This window comes from Mercenaria mercenaria, chromosome 5, assembly GCF_021730395.1.
Source record: "Mercenaria mercenaria strain notata chromosome 5, MADL_Memer_1, whole genome shotgun sequence".
In the NCBI taxonomy this organism is placed as follows: Eukaryota; Metazoa; Mollusca; class Bivalvia; order Venerida; family Veneridae; genus Mercenaria; species Mercenaria mercenaria.
Genome location: NC_069365.1, coordinates 64,203,568 through 64,228,686, shown reverse-complemented (window position 1 = coordinate 64,228,686; position 25,119 = coordinate 64,203,568). Strand labels below are relative to the sequence as shown.

General features: G+C 37.4%; 1 protein-coding gene across 2 annotated transcripts in view; it reads right to left on the bottom strand.

The window, feature by feature from the left end:
• The window catches only part of LOC123557420 (protein phosphatase 1K, mitochondrial-like), an 83,620-nt gene that overhangs the window by 18,423 nt on the left and 40,078 nt on the right, over window positions 1–25,119 (bottom strand). For both annotated transcript variants that reach the window (XM_053543764.1, XM_053543765.1), the window contains 2 exons: window positions 24,376–24,639; window positions 5,656–5,966 (listed from right to left, as the gene is read on the bottom strand). In XM_053543764.1, coding sequence (XP_053399739.1) covers window positions 5,656–5,966; window positions 24,376–24,639 — 575 coding nt within the window. The remainder of the gene's footprint in view (window positions 1–5,655; window positions 5,967–24,375; window positions 24,640–25,119) is intronic.

The following is a 25,119-nucleotide window of genomic DNA, read 5'->3' as shown; positions in this document are numbered from 1 at the left end:
TCTGCCCGCCCGCCAGGGGTGTTCCCATAATTCATCCGGTTTTTCAAACGGGCTGTAAACACTTAATCCCACTCTTTATGGAGGTGAGTTGAAAAAAAGAGCCAGTGATACTTCCAAGGTGGTGCTAATGACCAGAACTACACGAGAAATGAAAACAAAGACAGAGGGCAAGTTTATTTTTTACTTTCTGTAAAAAAAAAATAAATTTACCATCGTTTACTTTCTGTAACAGGTCAAAGTTCATTTCGGTACACAAAACTACGCTAGTGGTCCAAATTTGAAGGCTGTAGCTTGAGAAATGTGAAAGTAGGTCACTAGGTCAATGTAAAGGTCAAAGTTTGTTTCGGTACACAAAACTATGCATGTGGTCCAAATTTGAAGGCTGTAGCTTGAGAAATGTGAAAGTAGGTCACTAGGTCAAAATCAAGGTCAAATTTCATTTCGGAACACGAAATTATGCATGTGGTCCAAATTTGAAGTCTGTACCTTCAAAAATGTGAAAGTAGGTCACTAGGTCAATGTCAAGGTCAAAGTTTATTTCAGTGCACAAAACAATGCATGTGGTCCAAATTTGAAGGTTGTAGCTACCGAAATGTAAAAGTAGGTCAATAGGTCAAAATCAAGGTCAACTCATGTAAAGGCTCATCTTGCCACTCAAAACCATACATGTGGTCCAAATTTGAATGTTGTAGGTTATTGACAAGAAGTTTTTAAAAGCTTTTCCCTGTATAAGTCTATATGAACCATGTGACCCCAGGGCGGGTCCATATTTGACCCAAGGGGGATAATTTTAACAAACTTGGTAGAGAACCACCAGGCGATGCTACATTACAATATCAAAGCCCTAGGCTTTGTGGTTTGGACAAGAAGATTTTCAAAGTTTTCCCTATATAAGTCTATGTAAACCATGTGACCCCCGGGGCGGGGCCATATTTGACCCTTGGGGGATAATTTGAACAATCTTAGTAGAAGACCACTAGATGATGTCACATACAAAATATCAAAGCCCTAAGCCCTGTGGTTTTGGACAAGAGGTTTTTCAAAGTTTTTCCCTATATAAGTCTATATAAACCATGTGACCCCCGGGGCGGGGCCATATTAGACCCCAGGGAAATAATTTCAATCATCTTGGTAGAGGACCACTAGATGATGCTTCATACCAAATATTAAAGCCCTAGGCTCTGTGGTTTTGGGCAAGAAGATTTTCAAAGTTTTTCCCTATATAAATCTATGTAAATTATAGAAATAAACAAAGGGCCATAACTTACTAAAAATTTGTTGAACCAGTCTGATTTTCAGGGGGACACAACTAGGATATCAATACATCATTCTGACAAAGTCTGGTCAAAATCCCCCTGGTAGTTTCTGAGGAGATGCGATAACGAGAAATTGTTAACGGAAGGACGGACGCACGGACGGATGGAAGGATGACGGACCACGGACGCAGAGTGATTTGAATAGCCTACCATCTGATGATGGTGGGCTAAAAATAAAGTCACCCTCTGTCTTTGTTTACATTTCTAGTGTAGTTCTGGTCATTTTGAGCGATGCCTCTGAAGTGTCATTGGCTCTTTTTTCAACATACCTCCCTAAAGTGTGGGAGCCAGTGTTTACAGCCCGTGATACAAAGGGGGAATAATTCATGTAAAATTGGTGCAAGAGTTATGGACCTTGTGTCATATGATGTGGGTGATGATGTGGACTTTTTAAGTTTGAATCAAACTTATTCAGTAATAATGGAGATAGACAAATTTAACCTGAAATTCTAAGTAAAAATGGGGGATAATTAATGAAATTTTGGTGCCAGAGTTATGCCCAACTGAATGATTAGGAATAACTATATTGAGTTTGATTTGAGGCAAATCCATCAAGAAATTTACAGAGATGAAGAGAAACTGCATCAAAATTTTATTAAGGTTTGGATACGGACGGGTACCAATGTGGATGCTGAGGCCGGGTTGAGTAGTATAGCTCTCTATATACTTCATATCATAAGTCAAGCTAAAAAGTTATCATGCTGATTTCAGCTTTTTAATAAGTCAGAGTCTGTAAAAGTTACCCATCATAATTCGTTACCTACAGACAGGTTTGTTTATATATAACTGTTAAATGTCTACTGATCTATGATACTAGTACCTTAAGATCAATCCTTATTAACTGTACCGATGTTTTACACACCCTTTAACCGGTTCCGAGCAAAACAGTTCGTGGCGGACAAAACAGTTCACCTATATTTTTGCCCGTATCTGCATTGGGGTAACTATTCTCCATCCAAGAATCAGCTGGTGCAAAATATGTTAAAGATTTTTATTTCTGTAAAAAGTAGCATAAACGAAGAACATGCCATGTGCTTCCCGTTTAAAACTAACCTATATTTAGTAAGTTATGACGAGTTAAAAGTGTGTTGAAAAAATGTGAAAACGAAAGTTTATCACGGTATCTTTAATTCACTTTTCAACTTGGGTCTATTGTATTTACATCAACCTTTATAATAATGTTTGCCCTGAATATTGTCCAATTTTTAAGCGACAAAATGCAATATTCATCGAGTCATAGACATTCAAACATGACATGGTCGAAAAAAAAGTGTGGTGGCATAGCACAGCTCAAAATTATTTGTGTGGTGAGCAAGAGCAGTTCTGTGTCTTTTTTTATTTTACTTTAATAAATGGTCTAAATAGTGATATCAAGCCTGTTACTCGTTGTAATCCGACAAAAACATTAGTAACTGTGACCCTGACCTTGACCAAAAAAAATAAGAAAAAAAAAATTATTTTTTTTGGATCTCAGTAGAATTTAAACCGACGCCCTTCCTTGAACTTGACCCCAATGACCCCATATACAATCCCAACCTTGGTTTTTCAATAAGCTACCTATAGGCCAAGTTTAATTTCAATACACCAATGAAAACTAAAGTTATTGTGCAGAAACCAATTTTTCTATTTTTAGCAACAGCGACCTTGACCCAAATGCAATCCCAAGCTTCTTCTCCTTATCATCTATCTACAGGCCAAGTTTGGTGTCTATAGCTTGTTCCAAACTAAAGTTAATGCGCGGAAACCAAGTTTGATGCCCGCCCACCCGACGACATACCCCAATCTAAAAACTGGTTTTCTATGAAAACCTGGTTAAATATTAAGAAAGTAGGTCACATTCATGGTCACTGAAAGTCTGTAAAACTGTAACACTGAAAGTCTGTAAAACTGTAAAACTCCAACCAGAAGTTTTTAAGTTTAAAAGCGGACATAATTTTGCAAAATATGGGATTTGATGCTATCATCTAGTTTTATAACCCCAAAGATACAGGATTGTATACATAAACAAGAGCACCACCTTGCGGGTGCAGACGCTCATCTGATTTTTTTGTCTCTGTATAATAGAAATATTGTCATACCCATGATTTTCTAAGTCCAAAAAGGGACATAATTCTTGCAAAAAAGCAATGTAGAGTTACGGTACTTGCTATGCAGAGTCAGCTTTTAATAGCAAATAACTGCTCCAAGTTTTAAAGCAATAGCTTTAACAGTTAAGGAGGAAAGTTTACCTAAACGCAAAACGCAGAAATCTGATATTTTCTAAGTCCAAAAGGGGCCATAATTCTTGCAAAAAGGAGGATTGAGTTGTGTTTCTTGCTGTACAGTGTCAGCTTTTGATGGTGAACAAGTGTTGCAAGTTTTAAAGTGACAGCTTTGATAGTTTAGGAGAAAAGGTGACCTAAACGAAAAACTAAACCAAGAAATCTGATATTTTCTAAGTCCAAAAGGGGCCATAATTCTTGCAAAAAGCAGGGTGGAGTTATGTTTCTTGCTGTACAGAGTCAGCTATTGATGGTGAACAAGTGTTGCAAGTTTCAAAGCAATAGCTTTGATAGTTCAGGAGAAAAGCTGACCTAAACATAAAACTTAACAAGGTAACGCCAACGACGACGCTCAAGTGATGACAATAACTCATCTTTTTTTCTCCAAAAATCAGATGAGCTAAAAATGTTTCTAAAAACAATAAAAGATCATTTCTGAGAAAAAGGCAGTTACGATAGTCTTGCGCCAAACTCTCGATGTGAAGTTTCAAATCAATATCTGCATTAGTTTTGGAAGATAGTAACTTGTATGCAAAGCTTTAACCAAGGTGTGACACCGATGCTGACGCCAATGCCAGGATGAGTAGCTCAGACTATGGAATAGTCGAGCTAAAAATCTGACATAAAAGTCCAAATAATATACTTTATTCCCACATTTCAAGCATTTTATTTGGATGGAAACTGTAGGAAGTGCTGAGTACACAGTGTTCTGATGTATTTGTAATATTTCAATGTACAAGAAAGGGCCACAACTCCAAAAATAATAATTGGACAAGAAAGTGACGAAATGTGCATGTCCACTTCATGCTGATGATGTATACCAAGTCTCATTTCAAGAGGATGGAAACTGAAAATGTGGACAGTTAAAGTAGGACCATCTGTTTCGGTAAACAAGCATATCTAAATGAAATGACATTAATATAACAAACAGAGAAAAGTAATATTTACAGGTGAAAAGGATAAAATTATGTCAAAAATCAAGATATTAATTTGTAAACATTGCACCTCAGCCTGAAAACCTACAATAAAACATTTTTGTGTATTCATAACTATTGGACTATAAATACAATGTAGCCAAAGAATAGGTTTTGCACAACAGCACTCACACATTTATTTTGTGATATATTAAGCAAAAACCCACTTACTCATAAAAAAGAAACCTCCAGCACATTTTACTTTTTGTTCAGAGTTCCACCATTTCTGCTATAGGGTAATATTTTAGTCACTTTATTTTTACAACATATCACTAGTCTGCACCTCCTGCCCTTGATAATAACAAAACTTCACAAGTGTGGTTAAAGAAAGCAGACTAAACTTCAGCTACCGCTGAAGGTAATTAATACACCCATACACCACTTTGATAAAGTGAAAGTAAAATGTTGTGATCATGACCTTTAAGTGTGACTTTGATCTTGAACCAAGTGCCCTTGCTTGCACACTCTGCATGTCGTCTTGATGATAATAATTGGTGGGCACAATATTTAGCGGGCACTTAAATTTGAGCTATTTGATCTTTGACCTCTAAGTGTGACCTTGGACCTAGTGACCTGGGTTGTGCACTATGAAGGTCACCTTGATGAGGATAATACCTGATGCTAGTTTCATGAAATTTATATCAGTTGTTTAGAAGAAATGGAGTACACAAAAACTTGAGCTATATGATCTTTGTGACCTTGACCTTAGACCTAGTGATCTGGGCTGTGCGTAATGCATGTCCTCTTGGTGAGGTAAATACTTGATACTACTTTTATGAAAATCTTCCACTGGTTAAAGAGATATGGGGGGATATGACCTTTGATCTCAGTGTGACCTTGACCTTAGACCGAGTCACCTTGGTTGTGCACTCTGCACATCATCTTGATGAAATTAATACTTAATGCAAGCTTTATAAAAGTCTTCCAAGTGTTTAAAAAATATGGAACGCATGAAAACGGAAAGACAGACATGCTTGACTCCAATACAGCTCCCTATCTTGGGATAAAAATGCTTCAATACAGCCTCTGAGTAGGTAATCTTAATATAGCTGAGTTATAAATTTATTAACTTGACATGGCTTTACTATACATATACTTCCTTACCCTTATAGATCTAATGTGAGGTTCTGCCGTTACACCAAAAGCCTTGAGCTCAATATCTCCTATACTCCTTGTCATTGTTAGTCGCCCATTGACATGCGGCACGCCAAGACTATTTTCAGTAATTGTACCACCAGCTTTCTTAATTCTTCCACATTCTTCCGGATCATCTGGTGTATGATCATGTGACAGCCGCAGAGCTTCACACTCACGACACAAGATTGCACGAGAATCCCCAACATGTCCTATAACTAGTTCTATGTTATTTCGCAAGAGACAAACTGTTGCTGTTGTTCCAGTACTTCCATTTGAAACTGAATTTAGAAAGAAAGAACAACTTTTTATTTGTATAAAAAAAGTTAAAACTTGCTGTTTTAAATCAAATTCAGTCAATTCATATGCTTGTTTATGGTCTCTTTAAATATTTCTCAGACAAGAACTGTTTATAAAACATGTATGCCACCGATATGTGGTCTAGGTAACTTAGTGTATAGTTCTCAGTATTAGGTCTGCTATAACCTTGACCCTTGAACTCAACAAAAGCTGTCACTATTAGTGACAAATGCCCCTGAAGCGTGCCCAAGAATTCTACAGTTGTCTGTGCAAAATATGCCTGAATAGTTTAGGTATGAATCCTTTCGTGACCTTGACCTTGACCTGAGAGACCCGGGCAATTAGCGGGACAAGAATTTACATGGACGCATGCACACACACAAACACACACACACATGGACAGACAGTGCAATTCTAATATGCCCATCTTGCAGAGAACAGGTTTGTACTGATACAGAATCAAGGGACACTGATTAGGTTAACTGCCCGCCGTTACATAACTGAAATATTTTTGTTGAAACACGGTGTTAAACCCCCAAAAAAAACCTCCCTAGTTCATGCACTCTGCACATTGTCTCATCACCATCTACATACATCCCAAGTTTGAAGAAAATATCTTGAATAGTTAATAAGTCATGCTCCAGACACTAAATATGACAGACAGATTTGAACTTTTGAGCTCATTTTATGACCTAGACCTTAAACCTATAGACCAGCTTATGCTTTCATCACTTACCTACATGCCAAGTTTAAAGTCAATACTGTGAAATCATTTAATTTTGAACAAAATTTCACGGTTTTGGCCAAAACAGCTGTTTTGGGGGATGTAAATTCGTGGATTTCAAATTTTTGATTTTTTTTTTAAATTTCCACAGGACTAGATCTAGTATATCATTTTGTTCTCACATGTGAAACCTACACATGTCAAACAGTGCTATCATGGTTACCGAATTTGCAATCTATGCCGCGGGAGATTAGTGAGTGATCATGTGCCAATTAACGACAGCGTTATCTTATACGACCCCTAATTTGCAAAACTTGAAACTGTGAATAAGAAAAGCCAATTAAAAGTGTCAAAACCGTAGCACCTGGGATAAAGTCTTACACAATTAGCATTCATAATCGTAACAAATATCTGCATGTTTTTTTTTAAAATGAATGCGCATCTGCATCTAAAATTACAAGCTGTTGAACTTGTGCATGTGTTATTTCATGCCGAGAAACGTGTCATGTGAACTGGGCAATAATGCATTGGATGCAATAATCTAGCAATTAATTTATAATATTTAATAGTCCCAAAGTACTAGTAGTTTACTACACGTTGACAAAAATAAATGCAGTGTATAAACATTTCAGAGTGGGGCCGAATAAATGCATTAATCAGCATGTTGTAAACAAACCATAGGTAAATGTCTGAATGAAACAGTCAGTTTTGTTCCGACGCATACCTATGTTTATCGTTGATGGAGCCTCCATAAACTAATTCGAAAGCTGCATGTCAGTACTGCGGCATGCACACAATTACGGACCAGACCAGACAGCTATGTTGTCTTTTTTGGTGACATTGAGTCCAATTTACATTATCTTGGGCACAATTTGTTCGTTGGAATGTAATTTTGTGGTTGGGCTGAACCACGAAATCCACGAAAATTAATCCCTCACAAATAATGATTTCACAGTGCCTTGAATGGTGAATAAGTTATGCTCCGGACATGATATATGACGGATAGAATTGACCTTTGAGCTTATTTTGTGATCTTCACCTTTGACCTACAGACCTCAGGTTTGTGTGCTCTGCACATAGTCTGAACGCCACCTACCTACATCAGGGTTTCCACTGGTCCTAATTTTTTTTTCGCCACAAAATATCGATGTCAGTGACGCATTTAAGGGGGAGGGGAGGAAGGTGTATTCTCCAACGTACTGCGCATGTTGCAACAATTTGTCATTTTCATAGTTTGTTTCATTATTTAACTGTTAAAACTTTTATTGGAGGTGGGGGGGGGGGGGGGTCAGGGGGCTCTCCCCTTGGAAACTTTTTAAATACAGGCATGAAATCATGGCCTCTGGTGCATTTTTAGGTCCAAAATTTTGAGGTAATGGAGGGGTTAGTACCCTCTTGGTGAGAGGGAGAGGGGGTAAGGGGAAAAATCATGAAATATAGGTATGGAATCGTGGCCTCTGGTGCATTTCTGGGTCTAAATTTTGAAAAAATATTATCATTATTCCTTCCAAAACAGTAGTGTGCATCTTTGATGAGTATAGGTCACTTCTCAGCTAACTGGGGGAGATGGTGGGGGGGGGGGGGGGGGGGGGGGGCTCGAGCCCCTGAAGCCGGACCTGGAATTATATTTCAAATAAAAGGACTTTATAAATCAAACAAGATATACATATCATTGTATTTTGCATCTGGCAATTTGATTTAAAATCAACAATACATTTGCATTAATCAGAAATTGTGGTCGCGAAAATGTGTGACAAACGAAAAGAAAGGCAATCAAGACTAGCATTATTTATAAAATGAAAATTTATAACTTATTTTCTATGGCTAGAGTTAATTTTTTCCATTGATTTCTGCTTGTTTATCGCAGTTTTTCATTGGAATTTGCCAAAATCAATCTACGATCATGATTTAAAAATTATTGGAATTTATCGCGGATGTTCCGTCAGTCGTTCATATTCCAAGGTTTTGCTACAAAATATAACTTAGAAATAGCTACTCTGACATTACTTTCGTGATTCCGCTTGTTAAAACATGTATAAATCAGCTGTCAGTGTCTTTTAATTCAGTTCGTGAAACATGACTTTCATTTGTTTACTACCGCGCCAAATTACTTCAATCAACGATGACATATGTAAAGGCGGAGCTTAATAATTTTGCCGATAAAATACGTCATGCATTCTAGATCCAAAGCTGTCATTGGTTTATCGCATGTTTAAATTAAAGGCAAAGATCGAGAGACACGTGGCAGCCTTGTGTAATTGATGCCGAAACGCCAATCCCTCGGTTGGTGACACGCTGTGTATTGTGTATCATGAACGGGAACACCCGCGGGTAATATTGATTTTTTAGGCAAGACAGAGAGTACTTAAGACAGAGAAATACACATTATAAAAAATACATTTATGGCAAAAACTTTTTTCGCCAATTTTTCATTTTTTTCGCCATTTGTGACTTTTGCGAATTGCAGCGGAAACCCTGCTACATGCCAAGTTTGAAGTCAATACCTTCCATGGTTATTTAGTTATGTTCTGACACAACACAAAATAAGATTGACAATTTTAACATTTCAGCTCTATTTGTGACCTGGGCCTTTGACGTACAAAGCCGGTTCAAGCGCTTTGCATATCGTCTCATCAACATCTACCTATATGCCAAGATCAAAGTCAGTATCTTTAATGGTTATAAAGTTATGCTCAGGACATAAATTATGATTGATGGACAGACAGATAGACAGATGGACAGATGGACGCATGCTCTATCATATAATACTTGCGTAAAACAGGCATATTAATATGAGATTTTGTTATCTGTTAATTACGACCTGGCTTTGGACAGTTTTAGAACTATCTGCTGGATAAAAAGGTCATATCTGCCACTAAGCAAACTAGAGCTATCACTGAAGGTGATGAATGTACCCCCCGCATGCACTGACAAAGTACATTGCAATTTGACGCACACAAGACTGCATAATCAATTATGTGGACTAAGTATAAAGACTCTATGTATATAGTATAGTAACAAAAAACAAAGTCCCATAACTCTGCAGAATATTTATCTAAAAGAACGTAACATGCACCATGCACAAGAAGGGTTGGTACTGATCACTTGTGTGAAGTTTCATTAAATTGTTTGCAAGGGTTCAGGAGATTAGGTGCGCACAAGATTGCATATGCAGACTGTATGTATATAGTATATTAACAAAAAACAAAGTCCCATAACTGTGCAGAATTTTTTTCTGGAAGAACCTAACATACACCATGCACAACTAGGGTTACTACTGATCACTTGTGTTAAATTTCATTAAATTGTTTGCATGGGTTCAGGGGATTATGTGCGACAAGATTGCATATGCAGACTGTATGTATATAGTATAGTAACAAAAATCAAAGTCCTGTAACTCTGCAATTTTTTTTTCTGAAAGAACCTAACATGCACCATGCACAACTACTGTTGTTACTGATCACTTGTGTGAAGTTTCATTAAACTGTGTCAAGGGGATGAGGAGAGTTGGTGCGCACAACATTGTGTCTATGTATATAGTATAGTAACAAACAAGAGGGCCAAGATGGCCCTAGGTTGCTCACCTGAGAAACACACCATAATATACAATAACAGTGTAAACATGTTTGACCTAGTGATTTCATGGAAAAAAATATTCTGACCAATTATCATCAAAATTGGAGCAAAAACAAGTATTTTCTTTGATTTGATCTAGTGACCTAGTTTTTGAACCCAGATGACCCATATTCGAACTTGACCTAGATTTTATCAAGACTATCATCCTGACAAAATTTCATGAAGATCAGTTGAAAAATACAGCCTCTATCACATACACGAGGTTTTTCTTTGATTTAACCTAGTGACCTACTTATTGATACAGATGACCCATATTCAAATTCTACCTAGATTTCATCAAGGCAATCATTCTGACTTACTTTCAGGAAGATCAATTGAAAAAAACAAGAGGGCAAAGATGGCCCTAGGTCGCTCACCTAAGAAACACACCATAACAGCGTAAAACATGTTTGACCTAGTGATTTCATGGAAACAAATATTCTGACCAATTTTCATTAAGATTGGACCAAAAAATTCGTCTCTTGCGATAAAACAAGCATTTTCTTAGATATGACCTAGTTTTTGACCCTAGATGACCCATGTTCAAACTCGACCTAGATTTTATCAAGGCAATCATTCTGACCAAAATTCATGAAGATCAATTGAACAAGAGCTCGTCGAACACGAAATGCCCCCCTTGATGCATTTAGTAATTGCACAAGGAACAGAAATTATATGCTTACTGTAAACGAAAGTACTACCATTCTGGTTTAGCTTGAGAAATGTGAAACTAGGTCACTAGGTCAAAATCAAGGTCAAATTTTATTTTGGAACAAAAAACTATGCATGTGGTCCAAATTTGAAACCTGTACCTTCAAAAATGTGAAAGTAGGTCACTAGGTCAATAACAAGGTCAAAATTTTTTTCAGTACACAAACCTATGCATGTGGTCCAAATTCGAAGGCTGTAGGTACAGAAATGTGAAAGTAGGTCACTAGGTCAAGACAAAGGTCAACTCATGTCAAGGTTCATCTTGCCACTCAAAACTATACATGTGGTCCAAATTTGAATGATGTAAGTTATGGACATGAAGATTCTAAGTTTTTCCCTATATAAGTCTATATGAACCATTTGATCTCTGAAGCAGGGCCATATTTGACCCGAGAGGGATAACTTGAACAAACTTGGTAGAGAACCACTAAATGATGCTACATTACAAAATACCAAAGCCATAGACTTTGCGGTTTGGACAAGAAGATTTTCAAAGTTTTTCCCTATATAAGTATATGTAAACCATGTGACCCCCAGGGCGGAGCCATATTTGACCCTAGGGGAATAATTTGAATAATCTTAGTAGAGGATCACTAGATGATGTCATATACAAAATATCAAAGCCCTAGGCCCTGTGGTTTTGGACAAGAGGTTTTTCAATTTTTTTTCCTATATAAGTCTATATAAACCATGTGACCCTAGGGGTGGGGCCATATTTGACCCCAGGGAAATAATCTTGGTAGAGGACCACTAGATTTTGCTACATACCAAATATCAAAGCCCTATGCCCTATGGTTTTGGACAAGAAGATCAGAAACCATTTAACTGTTCCTGGCCAATGTGACCTTGACCTTTGACCTAATGACCTCAAAATCAATAGGTGTCATCTGCTGGTCATGGCCAACCTAACTATCAATTTTCCTGACACTAAGCCCAAGCGTTCTTGAGTTATTGCCTGGAAACCATTTTACTGTTCCTGGTCACTGTGTCCTTGACCTTTGACATACTGACCTCAAAATCAATAGGGGTCACCTGCTGGTCATGACCAACCTCCCTATCAACTTTTGTGACCCTAGGGCCAAGCGTTCTTGAGTTATCATCCGGAAACGGATAGGGCTACATTCCAACCGACTGCTGGTCATGACCAAACTCCCTATCAACTTTTGTGACCCTAGGCCTAAGCGTTCTTGAGTTATCATCCAGAAACTGTTTTACTGTTCAGGGTCACTGTGACCTTGACCTTTAACATACTGACCTCAAAATCAATAGGGGTCATCTGCTGGTCATTACCAACCTCCCTATCAACTTTCATGATCCTAGGCCCAAGTGTTCTTGAGTTATCATCCGGAAACCGTTTTACTGTTCAGGGTCACTGTGACCTTGACCTTTAACATACTGACCTCAAAATCAATAGGGGTCATCTGCTGGTCATTACCAACCTCCCTATCAACTTTCATGATCCTAGGCCCAAGTGTTCTTGAGCTATCATCCGGAAACCGTTCTACTATTCAGGGTCACTGTGACCTTGACCTTTGACATACAGACCTCAAAATCAATAGGGGTCATCTGCAGGTGATGATCAACCTCCCTATCAACTTTCATGATCCTAGGCCCAAGCGTTCTTGAGTTATCATCCGGAAACGGATAGGTCTACATTCCAACCGACCGACCAACAGACCTACCGACCGACCGACCGACCGACCGACATCTGCAAAACAATATACCACTCCTTTTTCAAAGGGGGGCATAAAAATACAGCCTCTATCACATACACAAGTTTTTTCTTTGATTTGACCAAGTGACCTAGTTTTTGACCTCAGATGACCCATATTCAAATTCGACCTAGATTTCGTTAAGGCAATTATCCTGACCAAATTTCATAAAAATCAATTGAAAAAAAAAAACAGTCTTTATCGCATACACAAGATATTTCTTTAATTTGACCTAGTGACCTAGTTTTTGTCCTCAGATAACCCATATTTAAACTCGACCTAGATTTCATCAAGGCAATCACTCTGACCAAATTTCATGAAGATCAATTGAAAACTACATCCTCTATTGCATACACAATGTTTTTCTTCGATCTCACCTAGTGACCTAGTTTTTGACCCCAGATGACCCATTTTCGAACTCGGCCTAGATTTTATCAAGGTAATCATTCTGGCTAAATTTCATGAAGATCAGTTGAAAAATACAGCCTCTATCGCATACACAAGGTTTTTCCTTGATTTGACCTAGTGACCTAGTTTTTGAACCCAGATGACCCATTTTCGAACTCGGCCTAGATTTCATCAAGGTAATCATTCTGACCAAAATTCATGAAGATCAATTGAAAAATACAGCCTCTATCGCATACACAAGGTTTTTCTTTGATTTGACCTAATGACCTAGTTTTTGACCCGAGATGACCCATTTTCGAACTCGGCCTAGATTTCATCAAGGCAATCCGTCTGACCAATATTCATGAAGATCAATTGAAAAATACAGCCTCTATCGCATACACAAGGTTTTTCTTTGATTTGACCTAGTGACCTAGTTTTTGACCCGAGATGACCCATATTCGAACTCGGCCTAGATTTCATCAAGGTTATCATTCTGACCAATATTCATGAAGATTAATTGAAAAATACAGCCTCTATTGCATACACAAGGTTTTTCTTTGATTTGACCTAGTGACCTAGTTTTTGACCCGAGATGACCCATTTTCGAACTCGGCCTAGATTTCATCAAGGTTATCATTCTGACCAATATTCATGAAGATCAGCTGAAAAATACAGCCTCTATCGCATACACAAGCTAAATGTTGACGGACAGACAGACGACAGACAGACGCCAGACATTTACCGATCAGAAAAACTCACCTGAGCATTGCTCAGGTGAGCTAAAAACAGCCTCTATCGCATACACAAGGTTTTCCTTTGATTTGACCTAGTGACCTACTTTTTGAACCCAGATGACCAATAATCAAACTCAACCTAGATTTTATCAAGGCAATCATTCTGACCAAATTTCATAAAGATCAATTGAAAAATACAGCCTCTATAGCATACACAAGGTTTTTCTTTGATTTGACCTAGTTACCTAATTTTTGATTCAAGATGACCCTTATTCAAACTTGACCTAGATTTCATCAAAGCAATCATTCTGACTTAATTTCATGAAGATCAATTGAAAAATATAGCCTCTATCGCATACACAAAGCTTTTCTTTGATTTTACCTAATGACCTACTTTTGACCCCAGATTCAAACTTGACCTAGATTTCATCAAGGCAATCATTCTGACCAAAATTCATGAAGATTAATTGAAAAATACAGCCTCTATCCATACACAAGGTTTTTCTTTGATTTGACCTAGTGACCTAGTTTTTGACCCCAGATGACCCATTTTCAAATTCGGCCTAGATTTCATCAAGGTCATCATTCTGACCAAAATTCATGAAGATCAATTGAAAAATACAGCCTCTATCGCACACACAAGGTTTTTCTTTGATTTGACCTAGTGACCTAGTTTTTGACCCCAGATGACTCATTTTTGAACTCGGCCTAGATTTCATCAAGGTAATCATTCTGACCAAAATTCATGAAGATTAATTGTAAAATACAGCCTCTATCGCATACACAAGGTTTTTCTTTGATTTGACCTAGTGACCTAGTTTTTTACCCCCGATGACCCATTTTCAAACTCGGCCTAGATTTCATTGAGGTTATCATTCTGACCAAATTTCATGAAGATCAGTCGAAAAATACAGCCTCTATCGCATACACAAGCTAAATGTTGACAGACAGATGACAGACAGACAGACGACGGACATTGAGTGATCAGAAAAACTCACCTGAGCATTGCTCAGGTGAGCTAAAAACAAAGTCCCATAACTCTGCAATTTTTTTTTTTTCTGAAAGAACCTAACATGCATCATGCACAACTACTGTTGGTACTGATCACTTTTGTGAAGTTTCATTAAATTGTGTCACAGGGATGAGGAGAGTTGGTGCGCACAAGATTGCATATGCAGACTGTATGTATATAGTATAGTAACAAATATCAAAGTCTCGTAACTCTGCATTTTTTTTCTGAAAGAACCTAACATGCCAGGCCTACTGACCTAGTTTTTGATCCCACATGACCAAGTTTCATAATTGACCTAGAAATCATCTATACAAACATTCTAAGTTTCATAAAGATTGGGTCACAACTGTGTCCTCTAGAGTGTTTAACAAGCTTTTCCTTTGATTTGACAGGATGACCTAGTTTTTGACCCCACATGACCCAGAAGACAAACATTCTGACCAATTCTCATCAGTTTCAAACTTAAACTGTGGTAGAGTGTTAACAACATTTTCCTTTGATCTGGCCTACTGACCTAGTTTTTGAACCCACATGACCCAGTTTCAAACCTGACCTAGAGATCATCTATACAAACATTCTGACCAAGTTTCATAAAGACTGGGTTATTTTTAGCTCTGTCTGTCCCTAAAAGGGGGTAACAGAAACTATTTAAACAAACCTGAATGAGGACCTTATAAGGATGCTACCAAGACCTAGTTTGGTGAAGATACATTACCCTGTTCATGAGAAGTTGTTTGAAGTTCTTTTTCTGTTTTAAGCTCTGGTGAACCCTAAAAGAGGCTAAGCAAAAATGACTTTAACAAATCTGAAATATTATAAGGGTGCTTGAAAACCAAGTTTAGTGAATATCTATCCAGTGATTCAAGAGAGGAAGTCAGGCCACATTTAAAAAAGTATTTGTTTGCTGTCTCCCGAGTCAACTCTGTGGAGTTGGGTAGGTAGGTAGGCCAATTATTTGCTTTTATTCCAGTGCTACTTATAACTAATTATTTTATATTTCTCATGAAGATAAATTAATAAAATATGAAAAGATATCTTATGTCTTCTATATCTGATTTGTTGATACTTTTATGAATATTTGCAAGAAAATCTATATTTTAAATGACACAATTAAGCTTCTTTCTGCTCTTCTACATGTTGTACAACAATGACTAAAATCCTAAACTGTTGTTGTTATTTTAAATTATGTGGGAGAGGTGGACCTCAGTCTGGGTAGGATGTGTGGTGGTGTAAAATGTACTTTATTTCCGTAGGGTTTAGTTTTTTTGATAATTTAATTTTGTTCATGTTTTTTTTTTTAAAAGGACGAATTTAATGTTGGGGGAGAGAGTGATATCTGATGAGGCTACGGATTCATGGTAATGTGGTTTAAAAAGATTCACCGAAAAATGTCAAACTCCCACTCTCCAGACATCAATCTAAAAATTTCCTTCTGTAAATACTGTGTGCTAAGACAATCTATAGATCTGAAACTTTACTTAAAGTAATTTACATAAGCCTCTAAATGTCAAAATCTATTTGCATATATAAGAGGAAATAAATATGCACACATTTAATAATTATTCAACAACAGAAAACTTACGACATGAAACGCACGTGTATGGTTTTCCTACCAAAATATAATACAGAGTGCATCAGCAATAAATTCATTTTTAGTGCTCAGACTTCAGGATTTTGGTTTACCGTCTGCAATTCAAATCGTGAAATGTGAGATTCTGAGCCATTTTCATATTAACATCCGATAAATTGATGAATTTTGCTTGGCGACATCGAATAAAAATGGCAGCATCCATAACGTTTTCGGTGGCAGCGTCGTTTAATCAGGAGAGGTGTTTTTGAATGAATAAGACAGGTTACCCTAATAATATTATAATTCTCAGGACCAGAAATAGACAGGAGATATTAGTGTCCGCTTTAAATTCTCTTTTGATTTATATTGACCTGAAAAATGGCTGGAGTAGCCCTTCCGCAAACACAATATCCTTCTTGAAATGCTTGTGCTTCTTTCCTGCCAAAATTATAATAACTTGTCCTTAACGCAATTATTTTCACAAGTGTACATAATCAATCTCATTTCAAATTTACCAAAAGTATCCTCAGATGTTAAACAAGAGGTTCTTACAGTTTTGTATTATAGTTCTTTTAGTGGTTCAGTAAGTTTTTTTTCTTAAGAATGGACAGCAATATGCAGCAGACCACTTTGTGCAAGCTTTCTATAAAAGATAGGTTCTTATTTGCAGCATAATTATTGAAATTTATGAGCAAAAATAACATTAACTTTTACGTCTAGAAAAATATTATAATGGTCTGTCAGACGTAAGTATGGTATTTCGCGCCTTAAAAATTCGCTTTTGCATTCGTCGGAAACATGAACCTAATTTTGTAAGCTTGTCAATGAAGCAATCATCAGTCGATTAAATGTCATCAAATATATTTTTCACACCTCGTGATGCAAACACACAGACTAATGTACATAATTGTTGGCCAGTGATAGAAATTCGGGGGTTAATTGAAAGTGCTGCTCTGCATGTGAATGCAGTTTGGGTTAATGTTCTGCAGCTGATCAGAATTTATAAAAAAAAAATTCTGCTCAGTAGGCAATAAAAAATTTTGGAGTGCAGCGCTTTTAGTGGGTCGGTCGGGAGACAGCAAACAAACCTAATTTTAATTTTGGTCTCATTTCAATATTTTTTCCAATGTAAGAACTGGCAGGCCCCGAAAGGGACCAAAACGACTCTTTTCAATAAAACTGAAAGACGTCCATCCAAGGATGCTACAGACCAAGTTTGGAGCACATCCACAAAGTGATTAATGAGAAGCTTTTTCTATTTTTAGTTCTAGTGGTTCCTAAAACTCAATAAACTAGTAAAGATATTACAAGGATGTTACAGACCAAGTTTGAAGGTCCATCACATGGTCCATGAGAGGAAGTCTTAGAAGTTTTTTGTATTTTTAGCTCTGGCAACCATAAACAGGGCAAAGTGGAACAATTTGACAAAATAAGTGAGACAGCATTAAACAAGGTGTTACAAAGCAAGTATGGTGATGATCTTGCAAGTAGTTCATTGAGGAGAAGTCTATTTTTTAATCTGAGGGCCCAATAAATTTAAGCAGCCAAGCAGAATCATTTGAACAAATTTGAGATATGTCGTTACAAGGATGCTAGGAATACAAAGTTTACAGAAGATCCATAAAGTGGATTCTGAGAAGTTGTTTAAAGGTTTAAAGGTTTGATTTGACTAGTGACCTAGTTTTAAAAGTATCCTAGATTTCATAGAGGCAAACAGTTTGACAGAATTTGATAAACGTGAGGTAAAAAAATGTAGCCTCTACAGTCTTAACAAGGTTTCCTCTTAATCGTCCTAGTGCCTTAGTTTTTGACCCAAAATGACCCAGTAACAAACTAATGTTCAAGATTTTACAGACATTATGACCAAGTTTCATTAAAATTGGGCTAAAAGTGTGGCCTCTAGAGTGTTAACAGTCAAACTGTTGACAACGCAGGACACACTTCACAGGGTGATCACAATAACTGACCTTGAGCATTTTGTTCTCAGGTAAATAGGCTTGGCCTTGATCACTTCAGAATCTGTGAAGTTAGATATAAATTGGAGCATGTTGCACAGACAATCATTGTGACAGACAGACAGCGTTAAATTAATGTCTCCCCAACTATACAAGGCAGTCTGAAAGACAGCTATATCCCCTGCCGCTGTTATGGCTAGTGGCTCAAACCTTTGACCTTAAATTGTGACCTTGACCTCAAGCCAACATGGCAGACTCATGGGTTCTGCACATCATCTTGATGAGGTGATAACCTGACCAAAGTTTCATGATTATACTTCAAGGGGTTTAGGAGACACACAGCAGACATGAAATGGAAGGCTCAAACCTTCTACCTTGAGTTGTGACCTTGACCTTGAGCCAACATGGCTTACTCATGGGTTCTGCACATCGTCTTGATGAGATGATCATTTGACCCAAGTTTCAGGATTATCCTTCAAGGGGTTTAGGAGACACAGAGCGGACACGAAATGGAAGGCTCAATCCTATGACCTTGAGCTGTGACCTTGACCTCAAGGCAACATGGCTGACTCATGGGTTCTGCACATTGTCTTGAAGAGGTGATCATTTGACCCAAGTTTCATGATTATCCTTCAAGGGGTTTAGGAGATACAGAGCGGACATGAAATGGAAGGCTCAAACCTTTGACCTTGAGTTGTGTCCTTGACCCAACATGGCTGAATCATGAGTTCTGCTCATCGTCTTGATGAGGTGATCATTTGACCAAAGTTTCATGAAAATCCTGCAAGGGGTTTAGGAGATACAGAGCAGACACACAATGTAACGGAAGTACAGAAGACAGAAGGATGGACGGAGACCATTCCTATAACCCTCCACCACTCATGGCGGGGGATTAATAAAGGAGACACAAAAATACTTTTTTTCTTTTCTCTGTTAGGAATATGACCCAATATGGACACTGAAAGAAGCAAAAATAAAACAAGAGGGCCATGATGGCCCTATATCGCTCACCTGAGTTAAATTGCTTGCCTGAACAAATTTCTTTGTTAAAGCTTCAAAAACAAGGAAGTAGGTCAGTAGGTCATATTCATGGTCACTGAAAGTCAGTTTTAAGATTAGTGTGCAAAACTGTACATGTCATCCAAATTTCAAGGCTGTATCTTAAACAAGAGGGCCATAATGGCCCTATATCGCTCACCTGTTATCATTGCACTTAAGGACAAAGTCCTTAGAAAAAATATCTAAGTCCAAACGACAGGAAGAACAAAGGGAAGAAATTTAACCAAAAAGAAAACAAAAATTCTTACAAAGTACAGATATGTCAAACTACACCTAAAAATTGGAGGTACCATCCATGCTGTACCACAGAAAAGTGGTCTCGGTTTTTCCCTACAGCCAATAATAAAAAAGTTTCTAAAAATAAGCTATTTATAGTAATGTAAAAGGGAAGTAATTAAAACAAGAGGGCCATGAAGGCCCTGTATCGCTCACCTGACCTATTGACCTAAAGATCATCAGGATTAACATTCTGACCAAGTTTCATTAAGATATGGTCATAAATGTGGCCTTTAAAGTGTTAAATAGCTATTCCTTTGATTTGACCCTGTGACCTAGTTTTTTACCCACATGACCAAGATTTGAACTTGACCTAAATATCATCAAGATTAACATTCTGACTAAGTTTCATGAAGATACAGTCATAAATGTGGCCTCTAGAGTGTTAACAATCTTTTCCTTTGATTTGACCTAGTGACCTAGTTTTTGACCCCACCTGACCCAGATTTGAACTTGACCTACAGATAATCAAGCTTAACGTTCTGACCAAGTTAAATTAAGATACGGTCATAAATGTGGCCTCTACAGTGTAAACTAGCTTTTCCTTTGATTTGACCCTGTGACCTAGTTTTTGACTCCACATGACCAAGATTCAAACTTGATCTAAAGATCATCAAGATTAACATTCTGACTATGTTTCATGAAGATACAGTCATAAATGTGGCCTCTAGAGTGTTAACAAGTTTTTCCTTTGATTTGACATGGTGACCTTGTTTCTGACCCCGGATGACACAATATCAAATTCGTCCAAGACTTTATTGAAAGTAACATTCTGACCAAGTTTTAATAAGATTGGGCCCAAATTGTGACCTCTAGAGTGTTAACAAGCCTTTCCTTTGATTTGACATGGTGACCTAGTTTTTGACCCCCAGATGACCCAACATCGAACTCATCCAAGATTTTATTGAGGGTAACATTCTGACCAAGTTTCATTAAGATACCTCTAGAGTGTTAACAAGCTTTTCCTTTGATTTGACCTGGTGACCTAGTTTTTGACCCCAGATGACCCAATATCGAACTCGTCCAAGATTTTATTGAGGGTAACATTCTGACCAAGTTTCATTAAGATTGGGCCAAAATTGTGACCTCTAGTGTTAACAAGCTTTTCCTTTGATTTGACCTGGTGACCTAGTTTTTGACCCCAGATGACCCAATATCGAACTCATCCAAGATTTTATTGATGGTAACGTTCTGACCAAGTTTCATTAAGATTTGGCCAAAACTGTGACCTCTAGAGTGTTAACAGTCAAATTGTTGACGCCGCTGTTGACGGACACAGGGCGATCACAAAAGCTCACCTTGAGCACTTTGTGCTCAGGTAAGCTAAAAATTACTGTAAGTGAACAAAAGAATTCCAAATAAAAATCAAAGGCCTGAAGGGCCTGAGTCGGCTAATGATTGATGTACTGACAGTATAGTCTACCAGTTTCAGTTTGTTTTTAGTTTTTTTTCTTAAAATTTCATAACACAGCTCGATATTTACCCAAAATATTATATCTCGATACGATTACACTTTTCTCCAGTTTCAACAATATATTTTACAAATTGTGATGATACGGAGACATTTAGCAGCAATTGGCAGTATCTGACATTGAAGTTTAAGGTTAAGTTACCTCTTATTTAAATCTTTTCATAAAAAAGTTGTTTCGTTTCGTGAAAGCAGCCAAACATAGACGATCAACTTTCGATTTCAAAAACTACAAGAAAATACAATTAAATGTTTCGCCGATTTGTTTATTTCTCGAAAAATAAGAATTAAAATAATTTTTAATATCAGTAGTAACTAAACAAACCAGTAAGAGCTTCTTCTTCCGATAATTAATTGGTTTACTGACTGCAAAATTCAACCCACGCAAAGTTTATAGAAATCATACGATGCGTGTATACGTTCAATGTGGGAGAATTAAGGCTGATCCGCTATGTTACCTAACGCATCCAGACGATTCAGATTTTGTTTTTAAAAAAGCATTGTGTGCGTTTCTGTAATTTTATATACGTTTTTATATGCTTAGAAACTATTAGACATGCGTATTTGCATTATTTCTATATGTAATTTACGCTAATATGCATCTTATCTGGAGCCCTGTGGAACTATTTTTTGTCTTTCGCTGGATGTTACGCAAGCTTTGTAAGCCTGCGCAATTCTTAAAATGCACATTTATGCTTAATGAGTTACATTCGAGTATTACACAATTACAAGTTATAAATATGACAGATTACATGGTATATTGGTCATAGCAAAGGGAATTGACACAACTTAACTTCATTCATGCAGTAAACTGTTTGAAATTTGAGAAATCTAATGGAACTACATCCCTTCACGTGTTATTCGGTCCATTTAGAGAATCGCTGAAAGGCAAGGACTCGTCAAAAGGCTTTCAGCCTTTAGTTGACTCAACAAGAGCACTGCAATGCAATGCAAATGCAGATCAATATGCACACAAAACAAAGTCATATGACTTTTGACCCCAAAGTGTGACCTTGACCTTGAAGTTAGACATCCGAAACATGCGCTCTGCACATCGTTTCGATGACGTGAACATTAGTGTCAGGTTTCTTTGAAATCCTTCAAGGGGTTCAAGAGTAACAGAGCGGAAAGGAAATTGCGAACCAACAGACAGACAGACAGATGGACACAGAAGCGATAACATAATACGTCCCTTCGGGCGTATAAAAGGAATAGAGATCTTATGGTAATACAAGTTGTGTGAAAGTTTGGTTAAAATCAAATCATAAATGAAGCTGCTATTGTTCAGACAAGGTCAAAATAGCTAATTTTGGCCCTTTCAGGGGCCATAACTCTATAACCCATTATGGGATCTGGTTGGTTCAAGAAAGGAACCAAGACCTTATGGTGACACAAGTTTTGTGCAAGTTTGATTTAATTCAAATCATAAATGAAGCTGCTATTGTGCAGACAAGGTCAAAATAGCTAATTTTGGCCCTTTCTGGGGCCATAACTCTGGAACCCATTATGGGATCTGGTCGGTTCAAGAAAGAAACCAAGATCTTATAGTGACACAAGTTTTGTGCAAGTTTGATTAAATTCAAATCAAAAATGAAGCTGCTATTGTGCAGACAAGGTCAAAATAGCTAATTCTGGCCCTTTCAGGGGCCATAACTCTGGAACCCATAATGGAATCTGGCCAGTTCAAGAAAGGGACCAAGATCTTATGGTGATACAAGTTGTGTGCAAGTTTGGTAAAAATCAAATCATAAATAAAGCTGCTATTGTGTAGAAAAGGGCAAAATAGCTAATTTTGGCCTTTTCAGGGGCCATAACTCTGGAACAAATAATGGGATCTGGCCAGTTCAAGAAAGGAACCGAGATCTTATGGTGATACAAGTTGTGTGCAAGTTTGTTTAAATAAAATCATAAATGAAACCACTATCGTGCAGACAAGAAATTGTTGATGGACGCACGCACGCACGGACGCACTGACGACGGACGAAGACAAAGGGTGATCACAAAAGCTCACCTTGTCACTATGTGACAGGTGAGCTAAAACCAAGAAAGTAGGTCAGTAGGTCACATTCAGGGTCACTGAAAGTATGTTTTAACATCAGTGTGCTAAACTGTACATGTCATCCAAATTTCAAGGCTGTATCTTAAAAAGCAAGAAAGTAGGTCAGTAGGTCAAGGTCACAGTCGGGTGACCGTTATCACTTAAGGGTCATCAGGTAAACATAATTAAACAGTCTAGGAAATATTATCTGATAATTTTTGAAGTATTTTTTCTATATAACTCATATATCAAATGACCCCTGGGGTGGGGTCTCTTTTCACCTCGGGGGCATAATTTGAACAATCTTGTTAGAGAACAACTAGGCAATGATACATACAAAATATCAAAGGCATAGGCCTTGAACTTTCAGACAAGAAGATTTTTGAAGATTTTTCCTTTATAAGTCTATGAAAAACTTGGGACCCCCAGGGCAAGGCCTTTTTCATCCCAGGGGCATAATTTGAATAATTTTGGTATTAGACCACTTGGCAATGCAACATACCAAATATCAAAAGCATAGGCCTTGTAGTTTCAGGCAAGAAGATTTTTTAAGCTTTTTCCTATATATGTCTATGTAAAACTAGGGAACCCCATGGCAGGGCCTCTTTTCACCCTAGGGGAATAATTTGAACAATCTTGGTAGAGGACCACAAGGCAAAGCTACATACCAGATATCAAAAGCCTGTGTCTTGTGGTTTCGGACAGGAAGATTTTCAAAGTTTTTCCCTATATAAGTCTACAGAAACAATGTGACCCCCAGGGCGGGGCCATATTACATCCTAGGGGGATAATTTGGACAATCTTTGTAGAGGTCCACTAGATGATGCTACATACTAAATATCAAAGCCTTAGGCCTTATGGTTTTGGACAAGAAGATTTTCAAAGTTTTTCCTTTCAGTTGCCATGGCAACCAGAGTTCTGTACAGAATTCAATTCCTTGAATAATTTTTAAAGAAGACTATCCAAGGATCATCCCTGTGAAGTTTCATCAAAATTGGCTTAGTGGTTTAGGAGGAGATGTTGTTTAAAAGAAAGTGTGGCCGGACGCCGGACGGTGAGCGATCACAATAGCTCACTCTGAGCCTTTGGCTCAGGTGAGCTAAGAACTTGATAAGTGACTTCTTACCATCATTAAAAAAAAAAAGATGTCTTGTTAACAGATTGTTAACATCAATGAAACTATTCCTGAGGACTTCCGATAAATCTGTTGTTCTAGACAGCCAATGACTGATGTGATGTTGAATATATGCCTGTACAAAATCCACTGCTGTTGCACCGCCATGACCATCAAATATGGCAAAATATAACAAATCATCTGAGATCTGCTCTATGCTAAATCTGTCTTCATTTACTTTACGCCTTCCAAGCAAGCTAGCAGTTCCAACATCATCTGAAGAAAACCAAGCAAATTCAGTGAACTGGTATCCCCTGCCAAACAGGATAAAAGTTTAACCGTTGAAGAAGAATTCGCTGCATATAAAAGGCACTTAAAAACAGTTAATTTTCAATCTTTTTGAAAGCAACTCATTCTAAATTAGGTAAAATAATTTATGACAAAGGTAATAAATTATGTAAAATGGTTCCAAATATATTTAGTTTCTTTTTGTGACTTTATTGCTGTGACACATATGGTAGTTAGCTCCACTACTCCCTAAAATCTCTCTTCCCCTAATCTAAGCTGATAGAGAGGTTACATCTCCTTTAAGTCCTTAAAATCCAAGACTAGCTTGAGGGCCTGTGAAGGCATATAAAGTTTAAAATACTGTTTTTTTTTTCTTATTTGTTTAGAATGTTGAAAGTAGATAAAATCACATACAAAAAGGTCCTCTTTACAAAATATACTAATACAAATGTACAAGAAACTGATTAT